This window comes from Anopheles stephensi, chromosome 2, assembly GCF_013141755.1.
Source record: "Anopheles stephensi strain Indian chromosome 2, UCI_ANSTEP_V1.0, whole genome shotgun sequence".
NCBI lineage: Eukaryota > Metazoa > Arthropoda > Insecta > Diptera > Culicidae > Anopheles > Anopheles stephensi.
In genome coordinates this window covers 24,459,793-24,479,772 of record NC_050202.1, presented here as the reverse complement: position 1 = coordinate 24,479,772, position 19,980 = coordinate 24,459,793, and the positions used below count along the sequence as shown (strand labels likewise).

The following is a 19,980-nucleotide window of genomic DNA, read 5'->3' as shown; positions in this document are numbered from 1 at the left end:
ATTGGGCCTCATCACCCGAATGGCGTCTGAGGTTCGTGATCCGTTGTGCTTGGGGGCGTTGTATTGCTGCTGGGTCCGTCCTATCTTGGACTACGCCAGCAACCAGTTTAAAATAAATAATAATAATAGTAATAAGAATGAAAACAATTTTCTGCCTGGTTTATATCGGCTTCTAAAGTTACCTTCGTATAAGGCGCTAACCACCTTCGGGGTCTATTGAAGAAGTCTTTGGTTTGGACAGTGGCCGGACACCTTTGTTCGTCTGTTCTGCCTTCGCTCTGTGCATGTAGACGGCCTTAAAAGTCCTTTAAAAGCGTTGTACGGTGCTATTCTCATGGCATGAACAACACTCTGAAGCTTTGTAAAGCTTATTCGCGTTCCTCGTTGAAGTTAAGGAGAACTTCGAATGTCTATGTGCTGAGGAAAAATATGTTCTCTATAAGGGATTTCCCTCTGCTACATAAAAGAGCCTCAAACCAATGATGCCTTTACCATTCAAGGATATTCCCTGACTTGTAGAAGACTCTTCCAAGCTTCAAAGAAGTACCGATAGTAGCATGCATCGAGTTCAAAGAAAGATCCTGCTCGCTTGCTTTCCCTGTGAGTGTTTCCTTCCAAACATCTGCCATCCTTCTTACATCCATTATGCATAGACACGGAGACGCAACCGAACGTTATAATTGCTTAAGCATCGTGCTTAATTATGCCACGATTATCGAGAGCTAATTACCGAGCGTACAAACAAACAATCGTGACGCGTGCCCTTCTTATAAAAGCGCAAGAGAGATGGCTTTTAAGGCCAAATACCATTCAGATGGAGCTAAAGGAGGAATGGATCCTACCGGACGCGGTGTACGAAAGTCCGCTACTCAAGCGTACCCTGCTAGGGCTCAGATACTACGGCCTGTTGCTGGGCCAGTCGCAACCGCTCAAGAAAGCCCACTGTCTGCGGGGTATGGTGTTTACCGTGTCGATGATACTGTTCAACTGCACGCAGTACGTCGATCTGTGGCAGGTGTGGGGATCGGTATCGGATATGACGGCAAACGCGGCCACCACCCTGCTCTTCACCACGACCATCTTTCGGATTATCTTCTTCTACCTTCATCGTGCAAGTAAGTCGCTGTGTATTGAAAGACTGACCTTCAATTTCCTCGTTTTAGGGTTCAACGACATTATTAAGGTCGCTCATACCGGAATCGAGCGAATCCTCGGTGACGGTTGGGACGATGAGAAGGACATAGTGACGAGCAATGTGCGCTATCTGAGCAGACTTGCGGTTGTGTTTTGGAGCTGTGCGCTGGTAACGGCCAACATGATGTGCATTTACTCGCTGGTGCTGTATCTGATGTACGACGGTCCGGTGGAAGGGCAGCGAAACTCGACCGTGTCGTACAGCACCTCGGTGCTGCAACAGTATCCAACACCGATTCTACGCTCCTGGTATCCTGCAGCCGATGGAAAGGCTAACCATTTCCTCGAGATTTACCTGATCCAGCTGTACATCATGTACGTGGGACAGTTGATCGTGCCCTCGTGGCACATGTTTATGGTTACCCTGATGATTTACGGTCGGACCGAGTGTAGCGTGCTAAATCATCGGCTCTGCTTTCTCGACCGTTACCATAAGTTGGGCCAGAACACACCGAAACCAAGCGGGCCCGATTCTGTCGACAACACCGAACGTCGTACGCTTATAATCGATTGCATTAAACGGCAAGCGAACCTGGTTGCGTTCACGCGGGAACTGGAGCAACTAACACGGGCGGCCGTTTTTTTGGACTTTGTCGTATTTTCCGTACTGCTGTGTGCGCTACTGTTCGAAGCCTCCATGACCACTTCCGGGGTGCAGGTGTTTATCGACGTTTGCTACATTACCACGATGACGACCATTCTGTTTCTCTACTACTGGCACGCGAACGAGATACATGCTTGCGTGAGTGGTGGTTCTGGCGCCAGTTCTTTCTGACCAAATATGTGCCAAACCTTACCAGCCCGTTTCTCTTTCGACACTTTTAGGCCAATCAGCTGTCGATGTCGGCGTACAAAAGTGACTGGTATCGGTACGATCGTGGCACCAACCGCATGCTGCAGATATTTATCCTGTACAGCAACCGGCCGCTGAAAATGCAAGCCTTCTTTATTTCCATGTCGCTCGACACGTTCTTGGCGGTAAGTGGGAAGCTTCGTTTTTTTTAAATAGTTGTTAAAAAAGCTAAAATTGTTTAAATTTATTTGGTTTAGATTCTACGAGCCTCGTACAGCTACTTCACTATTTTAAAACAGCTAACCGATTAATGGGAATGGTGGAGGTGTCTGCGTTGAAGATGTTGAAAAAAAAAAACTGTAGCAATTCAATTTGGACGTAGGAAGTTTATCTGGCACTTAAAATAATTGAATGAATTGCAATTTTAATAAATATTATAGCTTCAGAGGCTTTTGCTATCTTGGGACAATTATATCTTGAGACAAGTTTGTTATCACTTTTCTTCTTCACCGCTTATTTTAGTAGCTGATAACATTTGCTGCAAAATTCTAAGGCCTTTCTTATGCTTAAATCTTTCAATCTGAACCTTAAAAGTTGGCTCCGACCTGTTCATGCCTTATCAATTCAAATCGACGATTCAGACAGATTTTGCCATCTGGATTGTCTGGTGTCATTCGCATGATATACCTAACCCACTAGAAAGATGCCAGCCTATCTCGGGGCGATGAAACAACAAGATCTTTTTCTTGTTTGGCACTAACTACAACGTCAAATGGCACGGCCTGCCTGTTCTGCCTGTTTCTGTGACTTGATTTTAACCCGTATCTGGATAATCAGTCCTGCGTATCAGGAGGTGTGGCTCGGATGGGATTTGAACCTCGATCCTGCCGTGTGATGACCGGTGGCCACCAAACTGCTCCGAGGAACAAGAACATTATTTCGATTTTGAAAACTCGTCATCATAGCACTTTGTTCATTGTCCTTCCAGATGAGTCATACGACTCTTCTCACGGATCGACCCGGAGTTGAGTTCGTTTCTGTAAGAATCGAGTTCCAGCGAAGGGAACTCCATCCAGGGTGCAGCGAGTTTGGGTCGACATGTGGGTCCCAACCTACGGGTCGAACTCGCGTATGGTTTGCTGTACTTACGGGACGACCAGAACTCGTTGGAATTAGTTATTCGACCCAAACGATTCCGGGTTGCTTACGAATGGTTTCGACCCGTGGTTACAAATGGCTGTTCATCACTACTATACATACACTTCTTACCTAAACCATACGTACACTATAATATACACTTCTTCTTATTAATTGGTACTACAACCTCGAGAGGTCTCGAACTGCTATTTCTGGTTTACTGTGACTTAGTTTTAGCCGTAGTGAAGTAGTCAGCCTTACGTACGGGGTGGCGGTCCAGATGGAATTTGAACCCCGGCCCTGCCGTGTGAAGATCTGCGCCGTTATCGCCTCGACCTCCGGACCGCCTCATACACACTGCCATAACAAAAAAAATCCCACAATTTCTGAGTAAATAAACTCTTAGCACAGGTAATGACTGCGTCACCCTACACGATTGGGGAAATGCTAGGAAAAACAGATAGAAAGGAAATAATTATAGTCATTAGAGATAAATAATTAAAGCACCTGTTCTGCTTAAAGTATGAGAGCGTTTTGGTCATTAACATGATGATAATTTAACTGCATTTGAAAATAGTTACCATCCTATCCCATGTACTATCTAAACTGTCTGATTGGTAAAACGGAAATGATAGTCGGAGATAGTTGGTCCTTAAAAAGAGTTTCTAATTTTATTTGATTAGATAAAAAAAATCAATAGGTGCTAAAGAAATACTTGACACTTTGTACTCCAATAAAAACCTGGGGCTTGCAATTCGTTTTCTTGTTGCCGAAGGAATCCACAAAATATAAATAATCTCGTGCTTTTGCATCCTTTCTTTCTTATAATTATAGAAAACCTGTATTCTATCGTGTGCTTTCATTAGTTTCCGTAAGGATCGCGCGTACTATTTAATTCTTCAATTATTAGCGTCCTCTCTTGCTTAAGATGTAAAGCAGGGACACGCGAACTGTACGTCTTGTCAGTGTTGCTATAAATCTACTAAAGCATGCCATAATTCTGCCATCAGTACAATCGACTTTAATTTTTCTAACCTTGATTTGTTCTCTAGTAATATGTGTAGTATTCTGAATCTGTTTTTCGAATAACAAGATACGATAACAAGATATCGTAACAATAATACGATACGATAATAACAAGATACGAATCATACAATGTTTGCTCACTTCCTGAAGAGAAATGTAAAAAGTAATATTTTCGTCAATATTTATATTTGCATCAAAACTCATATAAAACAAGGGAAAAGAGAAGAATGATTCAGATTATCCTTTTCAAGGTGAACGTGGGAAAAAAAACTCCTTTCCAACAGAACAAATCCCAGACCATAAATGAGATTAAAATAATCCAGCCGGCCGGATAAACGGTGTAAATCAGCTCTATCAGCTAGGTGACCTGGTGCTGCTCCACCACGTGTTTACGGCCAGCCAGCCAGTGTGAAAGTGAACACCGCAGGACGGACGGTCGGGTATGGTCAAAAAACTCGGATCAATTGCCATTGGAAAGATCTTGCTGAACGGCAGCGGTCGGGCCCCACACGCACCTCTCATTAGCCATCATGTGACAGACACGGTACGAGCACCCGCGTTTGGTTCGGGTAGGTTTTGATTTATGTTTTCATTAGATCAAATCGATTGCAATTTTCGATCCCGGCGCGTGAGCTGGCCCGGGCTGTGTCCTATTAGCGGCGGAGGTTAGTGTCCCTGGGCAAATCGAACGTATTGCAATCCGAACCACGCACGGCGCAGGTGCCGGTTTTGGGCTATACAAACGAGCGTCATTTCAATCCCATCGAAAGTCGGTAAGGTGAGGTGTGGTTCCGTGGGTTCATTTTTTTGGTTTGTTGCTGTCGGTTACCCCAAGAGTGAAGGGCAATGCTGCGTAATGTCCGAGGCGTGGCACTGCGCGAGTGCGTGTGCGTATGTTGAGGTCGTGCGAAAAATGGTTCCACCGTCAGAGAGGACAAACGGTCCGAGATTTGTGCCATAATTGGCCATTTTCTGATGGAGACCGGTAATGTGTGTTCTAGAGTGATGTTTCAAAATATCGAAAAACAAACAATGTCTACTGTGATGCGTAAGTGTGATAGCGTAACGTCAGAAGCGGTTATAGCTGTTAATTAATTACTTTCCCGCTGTCACTTTCAACGGGAGTTTTCGCTCAGTTAACGCAGCCACTTATAAGCCGTGTGGATTTGAAGGGCTCTCGAGTTGGATCGTTGGTTGGATCACTTTGGTCGGATTAGTAGCGCTTATGGTGGTGGTTAAATCATCTTCGTTCATTAGCCGATCGTTCGATTGATCTGCTGAACGAGATCTACTTTGCAGATTGGGATCGTTAAATTGGGATCTGAAGTGAGTGTTGGGTGTGCGAAAAGAGCCAAAAAATTGGTCGATTACGTCGCCCCGTGCATGAGGATGGGCGCTGCGTATTACTATTTGATAACTTAATATGTAATCGAATTAAAATGGTCTCGTAGCCAGCTCGGCTCACAGCCCGATCCGTTGCGGGCGTGTGCGGGCCCACCTTTACAGTGGGTGAAATTGGGTTTGGTCAGGGAAAATAGGCAATAAGACAATTCCCCTCCCCCCCACTCTCTCTCAGTCTCGTCGTGACGTCCGGTCGCGCCACTGTAGCACCACGTTATGCGGGTTGGCATAATGTTTAGATGAACGCATTTTCTCCATTACCCAACCGACTCCCAGAAGGTGCCCCATATAGTTTTGGCGTGCCACGGTACAGACGGATCCGGGGGATGGAGCCAGTTCGTGATTTATGAGGTCACTGTCAGGCGTTGGCATCACGGATCTCGATCTCGGGCCGTTGCAATCGATCGGGGGTCGCTCGTTCTCGAGATATGGGTTGGTTTTTTCTCTTTCTTTCTTTGAGCTATTTTTGCCTTTTTTGTTGTTGTTGCAAACACTGCTGCACATGCAGCGCTTACACCACACAATTAACCCTTACAGTGCGGGTGGATGATGGATGGATGGAAAGATGGATGGTGTAATGTCCCTCCCTGGGGTTGTAAGTGTCGGTTAAAATGGCTTCGTTGTTTGTTTGTTTGTTCGCATGCGACAAAACAGGCGCACAAAACAAACAAAGTGCGAAATGGTAGTTATGCGAAGTGAAGAATGATTTATGTCTTGTCTGCCTGTCCGCTTATCTATTAGGATGATCGGACCGGTGTTGCGAAGAGTTATATTTTTGCACAGGTACATAATGTGTAGCAAAAATGTTGAAGGGCTAGGTCGATTTTCACGCGTGATATGCGTGTATGGTGTATGATGTGGAATAGCTCAAGTGGCACTGGTGAACTTAATCGACCTTATTTGGATAAAGCTCTAATTGTAAATGCTTTATTGAGGCAAGCATTTCCAGACCAGGCCGTTCCTACTGTACAAAAATTGTATTTTTGAAATTAATTTAAGCAAGCCATAAAAGACTAGCAGTTACATTACTTATTTCAACGGAGACACTAGCCTAAATTATTAGTGCATAATGGTAGCAGAATTTATAAAGCATTACTTGGATAAATTTTTTAAATTTCATATGCTTAAAATATAAAGGAATATAACATTAGTTTGCTACCGATTTAATGAAAAAAATCAAATAGTAACAACAACTGATAAATAGACAAGCATTAGATTTCTTGGCTAATAATTAGTGTACTATAAAAAATATCGAATTTTCCAGAAAAAATCTGATAAATCAATATGTTCTAAGTATAAATCCTGTTTAAAAAATTTATTAACAAATTAAGTTTAAAACAAATAATTGAATCATCCCAAGTATAAACTGCCTCAAAAACATGCTTTAAAAAACAGTAACATCATAATCTTCTTCTTCTTCTTCTTCCTTGGCACTACAACCTCGAGAGGACTCGGCCTGCCATTGCTGGCTTTCTGTGACTTAATTTTACCCGTAGTAAAGTAGTCAGCCCTACGTACGGGGAGGCGGTCTGGATGGGATTTGAATCCCGGTCCTGCCGTGTGAAGACCGGGGCAGTTATCGCCTCGGCCACCGGACCGCCCCAAAAAACGCCATAATCACTTATTTAAAAAACCTGATCCTCTTAGCGAATAAAAAAATAACGCTAGCAGAGGTTCCAGAACGTTACTTAGATAGATATTAAATTTAAAACAATTTTAAAATTATTTAAAAAAATCTTCATCCATCTACTGGTGCGCAAAAATGTCTACAAACCTAAGAAAGTACAATTAATGGTCATAAAAGCAGTCCAAACGATCTTGATTGTGCTATAAACTAGATAGCCGAAATGGAATTGGATCATGCTTTCTGCCACATCATTTATAAGACCTCATGTTAAAAAAGTTGTATTTCCATACTTCATTTTTCAATCTCTTTTTTGAAAAGTATGTTTAAATAATCAGATGTTTTCGTAAACCTGTATTTTTTTAATTTGAAGAGATCCCGGAGCAAGAAGTAAAGGCTTGTTTTTAATTCCACGCTACTGCTATTGCTAAAATAAATAATATTTAAAAAATAAATTCAACATATTCATGGATGTTTTATCACCCCAGAAGTAGGAAAACTTTGATATATGATGATTTTTTATTTTATTATCAATAATTTAGATTATACCCTTACATGCTTTTAATGCAAATAGGGCCGGCCATACAAATCCCCCAGCAGTTTAAGTTTACATTAATAGGAATTTAACTATAATTCCTGGCAACGGATATAGATAATTTATTAATTAAAAATAATAGTCACATTATAATTTGGCATCAAACCTTAATACGGAAAATATAATGAATTATTTTAGCTAAGACACGAACCTTATTCTATTAGTAGTTAGTGATAGCTGGTGTTATCAAGCGTTACTTAGCTAGTTGCCATAATTAAAAAATGATTAAACACTATGAAACGATTCAATTCATTAGCAAAACATCAATTTCACGAAGAACGTTAAATGTAAAACCATAAAAAAGACCATAAAAAGCCCTGAGTGAAAGAACAACCGAACGTTAATAATATTGTTACAAGATAAAAAATGTCATTCCACCAATCAAAAGCCGCCCGATACAATTTATTGGCCCTGCTCCTGGAGGGTTCCCTTTGGATGCATTTTTTCGCCCTCACAAAACACGTGCTGTGTAAAACCCCAACCCTCCACGATCTAGATTGATTTTCTTCAAGGATCTCGATTTCGATTATCTTTCGCCTCTCTTCTGGTTCTGCGCTGCAGTTGGCAACAGATGTGTAGCGCAATTTTACCCATTTAACATGATCCATAATGTGAAATTAAGTGAAACCCAAAGGACGGCTCACAAAACCCAATGGACGGACGGTGTGTGGGGAATTAAGACCGACCTCGGCACGTTCAGTGTAGCGGGCGTTGGTCGGTGTGGCACTGAAATTATGCAATTGATCCCAGTCCCTGTCGTTGATACTGGGGAATGTCGACGCTGGCTTGGTCAGAACGCTGTCCGTAAGGTGTGGTTACTGTACGGAAACGCGTGTGTGAAAGTGTCCATGTGATTGCTGTGTGCAATGTTATGTTGTTTTTTTTCGTTATTGTATCGAAAACAATTTTGCACACCGATAAATTAAGCCCGCCGTGTGTCCGTTGTGCCTACCTGCCCAACGATATGTGCCCTCGCTCGGGTTAACTGGAGCAAGGACACAAATCCAGCATGCGGGAACATGCATATTTCTCTCCGTTTGTTGCGTTGGCCGTTCGAACAGAAAGGCATACGCCTCGTTTTATTTTTTTGGAGGTTGGGCTACCGTAACTATTCGTCCGAACAATAATGTCCCCGTGGGATCGGTGGGGAGTCGCTGCAGAGAACTTCCGAGAAATATCTTTCCCACTGTCGGCCGATTTTGAGACGCCGGCAGGGCGAGACACAAACAGCTTACCGGCGCATGATTTAATGTGCGATTTAATATTTCAATCTTTTCAATTTTGCTGCCCCGCCGTGTACATGTGTCCGCTTTGTGTGCTGTGATTTGGTACGCACGATACGGTGGGAGAAATTTGCTTGTATCCCCCGTACATGGTGTTGCCGACATTGAAAGTGATCGCTTTTTAATCGCCAAAAGAATGGCTTCTTAAAGGATTTAGGGGAGTTTTTTTGTTGTTGCTGTGGGTAACGCGATTCGTACTGGGGAGAGCTGGAAAGCGGCGAATGAAACATAACATTAACTGTTTTACAAGCAGTTAACATGAGCAAAGTTGAGGTTAAGGTGTAGTCGAGGGGCACTTTTTCTTTCTTCTGCACTTTATGGATGAAGTAGTGTTTATGCCCCTTTTTTTGAGACTAAATGATCCCGAGCTACCCAAACACAGTTCATTTAGAGTTTGATTTTGTTTTTGTCAGTGTAGCTACCTAACCTTCCCCGAGGCGTTATGAGCAGGGGTTTGATGGTACAGCTGGGGATTCGGGGCCGTTTAGTATACACATCATTAACAGTAGATCATTAGGTTGGGTGTTTGAGTGAGTTTGAGTGAGTTGGGTGAGTGACCAGTTAAATTCAGATTGAGCTGTGCCTGAATCGTCCAACACGGCATCCTGGCCCAAAGGTAAGATATGAAATCAAACCAAACTATTGTTAAATTGTGCCTCCTATTTGTAAAGTCTCTATGCTTAGTTGAAATAGAAGTACTTGCAAGATTTTGCGCGAGATTTCAATGTGCAATAATGGTTCAAGGGTTCAAGTTGATTACTTTGCGCTGGGTGAAAATTTAATCAGAGATGGCCAGAAATGGCAGGCCGAGAGCTTTCAAGGTTGTAGTACCATAGAGGAAGAAAATATTGACTATCAAGGATCGAATGCTACCTGAGCCAATCCTATTCAGTGTAGGGATAGATGAACTGGTTAATATTCTCGCAGTCGGACTGTGATCTCCGACAGGATCAACTTTACTGGATGCTCAACCAACTGGAGGTTCTGAATCTATTGACATAAAATTTTCACTCATTCCGCTCCTAGGAGATGGCTTCAGTACTACAGGCGTCTGCTCAGCCGCATAGTCCAGGACGCTCACACCTTGATGACTGAAATCTGGATGTATAATTATGGGATATAGCTACTATTCTGTAAATTGACGGTGAAGGATTTTCCAGAATAATTTATTGTCAAATATGGATAACTATGCTCAGCAATGAGGTCTTCATAAGGCAGGACCGTGGTTCAAAAAACACATCTAGACTACTGTAAGTCTTGAATCTCTTGCTACGGGTAAAATCAAGTCACAGAAAGCCAGAAATGGCAGGCCAGGAGACCTTTCGAGGTTGCAGTGCCAAGCCAAGGCTCAACAACTCTTGTATTAACTTGAGTTTATCACCATCAACTGAAAATTCGTCTGATCCAATCATACGCGGCCCTTCAGTCTTGTCAGGATATACATCAACCCAGCCATGGCCGGGGATTGGTGCGTAATGCGCACCGCACGCGAAAAAGCTTGTCATCGTTGATGTTCGGGCGGACAGGTGCAAAATTGTCTAATTGATTTCTCACACCTGTGACACGTACACTCGCATGCCAATACTGACGAAACAACAATTCGGGGCTGAAAGTTAAATCATGCTTCACCATCATCATCTTCTTCGCCATCGCGAGGGCCACCTAATTGCGCGTCACCCAATTGTGACTCAAACAGATTCAATTTTGTGCATTGTTTGGGTGCAGGTGTGACGAAACTGTGGCACGCACTCGGGTGGAATATTGTTTTTGGAGGTTTGCAATTACTTCACCACCGCCAGAATCGATCCATCGAAGCATTGGGCAGCCTTCTTGTTGTCAAAAACCCGGTTAGATAATGTGCGCGGCGATCATTTCGGGGCATCTCGCGCAATTGGAATCTCTGACCACCAAATCCCGATGATCGCATGGTTTGCCATTAGTTGCTTAGCCAAAAAAAAAAAAACTGTCCAGCCATTCAGACATTCCCGAGAGCTTTATGGGACTGGTGTGCGTGCGCGAGTTATACCACACCAAACGCGGGGCCCTTATTGGTTGCTGGCAATGAGGCAGAAAATGAAGAAAGCAAACCCCAAAAAAAAAATGCCCCGTTGATTGTTGATGGACAGTACGAAAATGAATTTCCACCATACGGGACCACCACCGACAACATCGTCAAAAAACAGAAGACAAAAAAAGGCATCGAATCATTAGATAACAAACGCAGCGATCACGATCTATGATTTCGGTGCTGAGCTTGATCAGCGAGCAAGTGCCCTTCTTTTCTTTGTTTCCGTGCGGTGGACATGCGGTGGACCAAAACCCTCGAAAAAAAAAACAACCGGCGGACACTATTTCCAACTATTTGTTTCTTGGGTCGTTTTTTCCTTCTTTCTCTCTCTCTCTCTCTCTCTCTCTCTCCTCTGTCGCTGCTCTACTCCGATGGAAACTATTTTTTCGGGGCTCCAGCTCCCCCGTGTTGGCTCATTAGCCCGGCGAGTGTTTGATCTACGAGAGTTATAAGCCTCCCTACTATCGCTGAACGGGCCTATATCGCCCTCCTCATGGGAACCGTATCCGACCGGGTGGACGGATAAAACGGACAAACAATTCGGTTTCTACCCGGTCAAACCGTTTTCATCGTTCGGTGCGTCTTTGCATCAATCACACAATTCCTTCGGGTGGGTGGGCAATTAATGGAGCCGTGAAGATTCCGCGCATCATCGTTGCCATAAATTAATATGTTCGGTGATAATTGTTTTCTCCGACGGTTTGGTACGGGGATGTGATCGCATTGCGGTTGTGATGTGTTGCAAAGGTGAAGCGAGTCAAATGCTTAGTAATTTCCCATCAGCAAGCCAACGCCCCGGAACATTTTTCGAACATTTTTTGGATGTCTGTTTGGTAATGGGGATTGGCTAAGAAAAATTTAAATTGATTCAGATCAAACATGATCGGTGCCAGGCGGTTCGGTCGTCAAGGTGATAGCGGCGCCGGTCTTCACACTTCCGGATCGGGGTTCAAATCCCATGCAGACCGTCTCCTCGTACGCAGGGCTGACTACTTTGCTAAGGGTAAAACCAAGTCACAGAAAGCCAGATATGACAGGCCGAGACCGCTCGAGGTTGTAGTGCCAAGGAAGAAGAAGAATTACTAGTCAATAAAATTCAATAAACTCAGCGTCAAATCTTCGACATTGTTTGCTAAGCTAGTACGGTATACTATCTAGTTGATGCCATGAATGACATTTATTTATCGAGCTGTCAAAAAGGATGTATTAGTAGCGCATGCGCTATGATATAAGTAAAAGTAGCATGGATGACGATGCAGAGGTTTACCATTTCGATGTAATGTTTATATTCTACTTTTTTCTTTCAATATAAACTCAAAAAAAAGTTTAAAAGAGTTATTAGTATTAAATACTACAATTACAGCAATGCCAAGCCAGGCCAGGTCGTTCTAGAAAACAACAGAAGCTTTAATTACAAACTATTGAAAGTTACTCATGATTCTTATTGATGCAACAATCTAATGATGAATTAATCTGCCATTTCTGGCTTCCACGACTTTTTGTTGGTCATTCCTTCAATCAATCATGCGTACTGAGGAAACTTTTAGTAATTTTAAGTATGTTTATTCAGTCTACATTTAAATATTTTTGCTGCTATAAATACATGCCGTTTATGAAAAATTAATGAGTAAATATGATGAACATCATTTTCTTTAGATTGAGCCAAATCGTAGGAAATATATAATCCTGGATTTGGCCAAGATTGGGAAAATATACAGAAAAAACTGATCAAAATAAGTTTAAAACAATTATTTTCTCTGTCGCTCCTCTTGGCCTACTAGACTACTGGCTACTGGCTTACTAGACTTATTGATACGACATAGTTGGATGGTCAGTCCTCACTATGGAGGAATGGTCCGGATGGGATTTGAACTCCGGTCCTGCCGTATGAAGACCGGCGCCATTATCGCCTCGGACACCAGGACTTGCCCCATTGAAGGCAAGTTGTTCTTCAGTGAATAAAAAACAAACAAATAAGGATAGATTCAGGATGTTATCCTTAATAATGCCATTGAACTAAATAAACAATGTAAATGACGTTTACTACGATCTGTCAACTACGAGCCACTAATCGAATCTGTGCCACATGACTACCACAATCGCGCGGATGACAAAATATTTTCCAAATTCCTTTTTTGTGTGCTGCTTTTGACAGAATGTTATGGCTTTATTAGCATTTGCATTCTACGCACACAGAAACAGCTTCCATAATTATTTACGGTTTCTTTGTTTATTATACAATTTCGGTTACGTTATAATTGCTCACCTGTCACACAAGGTTGGTGATTTGCCTTTTCTTTTTCTCCACAAGTTCAGTCCATTTTTGTGTCACCGTTTTTTTTTTTGTACGCCGTTGGGAAGTTCATTGCATTCCACAGCGCGAGGTGGAACGAATTTATCATATTTGAATCTCACACCGCGCTCGGAAGCTGTGTGCGCTGGGAGAGCTGATTGAAAACGAACCATTTCCGCGCCGGGCCAAGTCAGACAGCCGAGGTCCGATTGAGGTCCCATCGAGGGAAATGGTTTTGCCGAACCAGGCAATTAACGCACCACTCGATGTGCGATATATACGGCAAACGAAACGAAACGGAACAGACCCTTCGCTTGGTCAGTTTTTCGGACGCACTTTCACGTATTCACGGGCTCCATTTGTTACGTGCCTTTTAGTTTGTTTTTGGAGCCGGGCGGGATCATTATTGCCCGAGATAAAAGAGGCTTGTTAGGAGCTGATTAGTATATTTGATTGTAGCGTTAAATGCATTCTTCTGGGCGTATTTTTGTTTTGCGATACTTTACGTCACGTCACTTTCTCAACTTGAACAAATTTCACACCTTATCAAACTTCATTTGTGACTCAATTCAGTCGTGAATGAGGAATTTAAATCATTTTACTCATTACTAAGCCCTTCAAGGTTCAACCACCACGCCTTACCAAAAAACGATTGATCGACGGAGTAAGTCTTCTCAATCCTTGTCTGCTTCCTTAATCTTACCCTCCTTGGCAACAAAGCAAGGCTGGTAGTACATTCTGCGCACACAGCCGCCCAACGACATTGACTAATTGATCGCATTTAATGGGTACACGGGGCAAGGCGCCCAAGTTTGGGGTGCTACAAACGTAAATTAGGGCAGCGCACACAAAATCGCACCGCTTCAACCTTGCCGAGCCGACGAGTGTTTGCATATGTTTTTGACTAATTTTACGATCCGCTCCGCTTTTCCCGGTCTGTGGAAGGGACACACGCAATACGTTCAGGGCTCTGGGTAAGAGACGGCAGAAAAAAGGCAAACGAAATGAAAATTCAACCTTGCCAAACCGACCGCGCATTTTGTGTGTTCTTTATTTTCCCTTTCAACAGCACCCGAACCGTAACTGTAGCACACATTCGAATAGCTGCTAGACGAAACTGCTTCAAGACAAAAAAAAAGGGAGGCAATATACTTTTTTATAAATAATAAATCCCAGTAAACAACAAGTATCACCGGGCGGCAAAAGTCATAAAAGTTAGCGTTGAACTTGGAGAACAACAAGTTAAATCACTATAAAAAAAATATATATAAAAAAAACACATCACAGAGAGTGTAAAAAACAAGGGAACAAAACTGAAACAGAGAATGGTAATCGAGTAAAACGAGCTTTGGATGGAGGAAACCGGCACGAAAACAAATGGTAAATAGCGAAACTTTGAGCACAAAAAAATAACGACAAGCACCAACCAAACAAACAAACAGCAAGATAAATGAGCTTAAACTACCCTTTCCTGCTAGGAGTGGGTGTGGGGATGTGGACCGCGAGGGTGGAGGGGAAGGGTTTTTTGGGCGGTTTGTGCCACAGCATCGTTCGTACGGCTGGCAATCTGGGAAGGGAGATCGCTTTTTAGCCTTTTATTTAGATTTCTTCTTAAGTTGGAGTTCTAAAATCATAACCTCAAATGATCAACTCAATTGACAGTTAAATCTTCATGATTACTATACTCTCTATCTTTCTTCTTGGCATAACGACCTGTTTAAGTTCATGTCTTCCATTTCTGGCTTACTAGATTTAATTACCACGCAATTGGAAAGTCACTATGGGAGAATGGTTCAGATGGGATTTGAACCTCGGTCCTGCCGTTTGAAGATCGGTGTACGCTTCAGGCGACTGTTATCGCCTCTACCACGGGGCCGCCTTACACTAGTTAGTTTACTTCGCTTACATTTTGACTGATTTTGATTTATTTGATATGATTTTATTTTAACACGGGCAATTCTTACCGTTAATAAATGGCTATAACATTTGATTGAAGATTTTTTTATCTAAAGTATAAAATTAAAAAAAATAAGGTATAAAATTAAATGATTTGAGAGGATTGAGAGGGGCCCGATGGAAGAGGAGACAACGGCGCCGGTCCTCTTACGGCAGGACTGGGGTTCAAATCGCATCCGAACCGTTTCCCCGCCGTTGTGAGGACTGACAATCCAACCTTGCGGCATCAATAAGTCTAGTAAGCCAAAAATGGCAGGCATCATGACCTAACAGGTCGTTAGGCTAAAGCAGAAGAAGCGATAGGACTAAAGCCGTATCGAGTTCAGCAGCCATTTTTTATTTTTCAATTGTGAACAATTTATTTATGCAGTTCTTTAGGATGTTCGTGAAAATTCAAAGCATTCAGACATTTAATTTGTACTTGACCCAATAATTTTAAACTGGTTGTAATTCTGGACAGTTTTATTAGATCGATATGATCGATGAGCTCTTTTGGTATCCCGGCCAAGCTTACCAGGCTTGTAAGAATGGCAATGGCCAACATCACATGCCAGGTGAAGGTGGAAGGAAAACTCTTAGGGCTCTCCTTTACTTCCACCAAGAGTCGCCAGGGAGATTGGCTTGCCTGTCTCCTCTTCAATCTGGCGCTAGAGAGAGCCGCCATCCGAGACTCGGAGGTGGAAACTTCGGAGATCATGACATAGACATCATTGGTTTGAGGCTCTTCTATGTAGCAGAAGCTTATCAAAGGATCGAGCGTGCGGCACAGAACCTCGGGTTGGAGATTAACGAGGCGAAAACCAAAATGATGGTGGCACCAGCAGCGGCCCTGCTAACACTGATTTACGCAGGGCTGATATACAGATAGGTGACCGCACCTTCGAAGTCGTCCAAAACTTCACCTATCTGGACTCAAAAGTCAGCACCGTCAACAACATTGATGTTGAGTTACGCGCAAGGGCGCTGGCTGCCAACCGGTCATACTGCAGCCTGAGGAAACTTCTCCACTCTAAATTCCTGTCGTGACAGACGAAGCTGGGACTGTACAGAACATTTATAGTCCCAGTACTCACATACGCCTGTGAGACATGGACTCTGTCCAAAACTGACGAAGGAGGATTGTTGGCCCCGTATGTGTGGAAGCGCAATGGAGGAGCCGCTACAATGACGAGCTCTACGAGCAGTGCATTAAACTCACTAGGCTCCGGAGGGCTGGTCACGTCATGAGAATGACACTGGACGACCCAGCCCGTAAATTCCTTCTAGGCCGTCCACACGGACAGAGGGTGGCGTGGTAGGCCCAAACTGAGATGGAGCGATGGCGTTGATAATGGATTGGCAGACGATGGCGCTGAACCGTGAGCGGTATCGAGGATTGTTGCAACAGGCCAAGACTGCAAAGCGGTTGTAGCGGCTGATAAGTAAGTAAGTATACCTTTTGAATGTTCCCTGACAACTTACGCAATCTGGTCAGCTGTGAACCGCTGAGAATCTTAATAAAAGGCAAAACGTCGTGCTCAAGACACTTTTCTGTATGTATGCCTGGTTTGCGATTAAAATCCGTATTTTGATTCCAAAATAGCTGGACAAGGCTTGCGAAATCAACATTTGCAAAGCAAATTGGTCTATATCATCGTATCCCTGTAACCACATAAAGCTTTTGACCAGGAACTTGCCTTAAAAAACAAAGACCACAGAAGTCACGGAAACTGATGGGTGGATGTCGCCTTGAACCGTTTACCATTTTTTCAGTTTTTACTGAAAGGACAAAAAAATACACTTTATTCTGATGCTTGAACCATTTTGCTATGTTGAACATCGATTGTGCGCCTGGTCCCCAAATGAGAACTTTTGGGGTGTACTTCCTGCAGAATTTGAGGTTAGAAATATACTAAAACACAACCAAATATAGATCCAAATCTAAGATTGCTACACTAGCCATGCAGATTTAATTGTGTTTTCTTGAGGTTGACTGTTGGCGGTTACGTTTTACCGGTGCCTCGTTAGCATACTCCGCCCGATCAAGATAACCTTCTCGGATCGTTTGATCGTAGTTAGAAATTAAATTAAAAGACCTCGATTAAGATAACCTTCAACCTGACGCATTGTCCGGCGTCGTTGGTTTTCGTTTTTTTGCTGTACAGTTGACAGATGTGATACTAATTGCAAATGACGCCCAATGGCGCACACCCGGAGCTAGCCAACGACAGAGAATGACAGGAACTGTGCACTTGCGGATTAGTTTTAATTGCAGTGTTATACGACCGACCCGACCAACATAGACACCGTTCAAGCGTGATCGATTCTTGGCCGCGTGCGTGCGATGTTTTGCGTGAACAACGCTCAGCATGGCGGAACGCTTGTTTTTTGTTGTCTTCAGGTTTTTAATACAAAAGTCACACCTTGCAAAGAATGTATATTAGACATCCGGGAAGCCTCACATTCTAGACGGCGCATGTTACCGGCGGGTGTTTTGATTTAAACCTATCAGATACAGTTTTGATATTGAGTTGTGAACGAACAGTTTAATTGTAAGCGAAGCGATTCGTGCGATTTCAGCTCACATTCCTGTTTGGCTCATTTCCACACAATGATCTCATAATGTATGTGCGCTGAGTTATGTTACTGGCGGCTTATTTATGTCCGATTATTGTACGGAAAAGTACAAGTTTTGGATCGCAGCAAAACGGACACGATCATGCTGCGGGTGAATTATTTTATGGCAGCAAATTGGGGCTTGATCGGATTGATTTTAAACTTGATTATATGATCGAAAGCAGGAGCTTTGGTTTGGATTGTTTATGATAATTTGTCTGGAAATGATTAATAAGTAACTATTTCAAGCGGGGTGCGTTGATTTTTACGCAACACTGTCGTCTCCCAAGGGTACTACGGGCCACGCTGCCAATACATTATTTATCCCTTTCATTTCACAACTCGCCACAATAAGGTGGATCCAGTGGATGCACCACACATCACCGAAAATGGAGAAGGTTCATCACTTGGTGCGAATTGAAGTTACCCGGTCGGAAAGGTCATCCACTGAAATACGGTAAGTATCGTCTCCGGCGTGCTCTTCCAGTCGGTGGGCACACGACACGCTTGTAGCCTCGCTTCTAACGATCGTCCAAGCGAGGAGGAGGGGGGTGATTGAAATATCAAGGAAATGGTACCGAATGGTCCGGACGCGGGTAATGGACCGTCGGTGCGCTTTGTGCGACGGATACGGCCATTTAGAGTGGAGCGAACGGGTGTGCGCGTGTGCGACTCTAGCTCTAGCTCACATTCTACACATTCTACACCGTTGACCGGATTAGATCCGTTTGGTGTCCCGGGTGTCAGGTTCGCACAGGGAGTGGAGGTTAGATCATCAGACATTAGACACGGACGAAGCAGCTGGACTTTCGCTAGTAGCAGCAGCAGCAGCAGCAGCACCAGGCATCAATTTCCATAGCGTCAAGGAAAACGGCTTCCTTCTCTGCCTCTCTCGCGCGCTCGCTCGGTTCCAGCAAAACCGTCGACCTTGACATCTTCAGTCGGCGATGAGTTGGCCGGGAAAGGGGTTTGCCACTCTCACCACGACACAGCCGGGAAACGCAGTTAGGGCTGGCGACATTTTCGGACGGATGCGTTCATTGTTAACGGTTAATGAGCATCGTTGTCATATGCGAACCAAGGGAGGGGAGCTGGGGCTAACATATCCATATCCAACGGGGCCGGATTAGACCTTGCGGGAGAGTGTAACAGGGGGTGTGCACAGGAAAGCTCGCGTCCATTCCATAGCGATTCTCGAAAACAAACGTATAAGTGATTGTCGACCCAAGTAACCCAACTCTCACGGAGGACTCAAAAATGATCGTAAAAAAATATAACTGACTCAACCGGGACGGTGTATTCTTCCCCGTGTAGAATGCTCGGTGTGAATGGTTGTGCGCAGAATAAAAATGCTGTGCCAATTGAGCGTACGAGCGAACGGGCGAATTGTGCTAGAACCTGACCACCGTATGGGGGCGATAAACATTTTATGGCTCATAATTTGATTGCATTAGTTGGTGATGAAATTTGGCTGTTTAATATGAATTAAGGGCATCAGGTTAGTGTGAACAGTGTTTAGTACCTTTTGTAAACAGTCGACGTAAACCTATTGACATATAAATGATTAGCAATCGCCTTTGTTTATGATTTGTGTCTTGAAGGGCGAATATCAAAACTTGTGAAATGGAGAATTTCGAAATTTGGTTTACAGTCCATTTTTTTATAAAATTATTTTATTAAATTTAGAGGCGTTGTGGCGGTGTCTTCGTGAACACCTTGGATAAGGTGTTCTCTAGTTTTACGATAGATGGCACTATTTTAGGCAAATAGTAAATAATCAAACGTGCTATAATCTTGGTCAGAGTATCTGTCAATTAGTACCTATCCGCAGCAAAACATTGGACAACAGCATATCAAGATGTAGAACAGTTTTAAGGCCCTTGAAGATCCGATCCGAAATATTCCTGTTTTATGATAGTATCTTCAACAAGCAAGGCGAAGTATCTGCTATAATGTTGAAGCGATTTTTTATAAAAAACAATTTACAAAAAATATTTCTAAGAGAATAGACAAAT

At 43.3% G+C, this 19,980-nt stretch overlaps 1 protein-coding gene across 1 annotated transcript; it reads left to right on the top strand.

The window, feature by feature from the left end:
* The first annotated feature begins 814 nt into the window (after positions 1-814).
* LOC118506200 (odorant receptor 56a-like) lies at positions 815-2,366 on the top strand. Its single transcript, XM_036043008.1, has 4 exons — positions 815-1,115; positions 1,164-1,936; positions 2,020-2,172; positions 2,245-2,366. Exons 1-4 carry the CDS (start codon positions 815-817, stop codon positions 2,296-2,298), a joined length of 1,281 nt encoding a protein of 426 aa, XP_035898901.1. The 3' UTR covers positions 2,299-2,366.
* Positions 2,367-19,980: the final 17,614 nt, after the last annotated feature.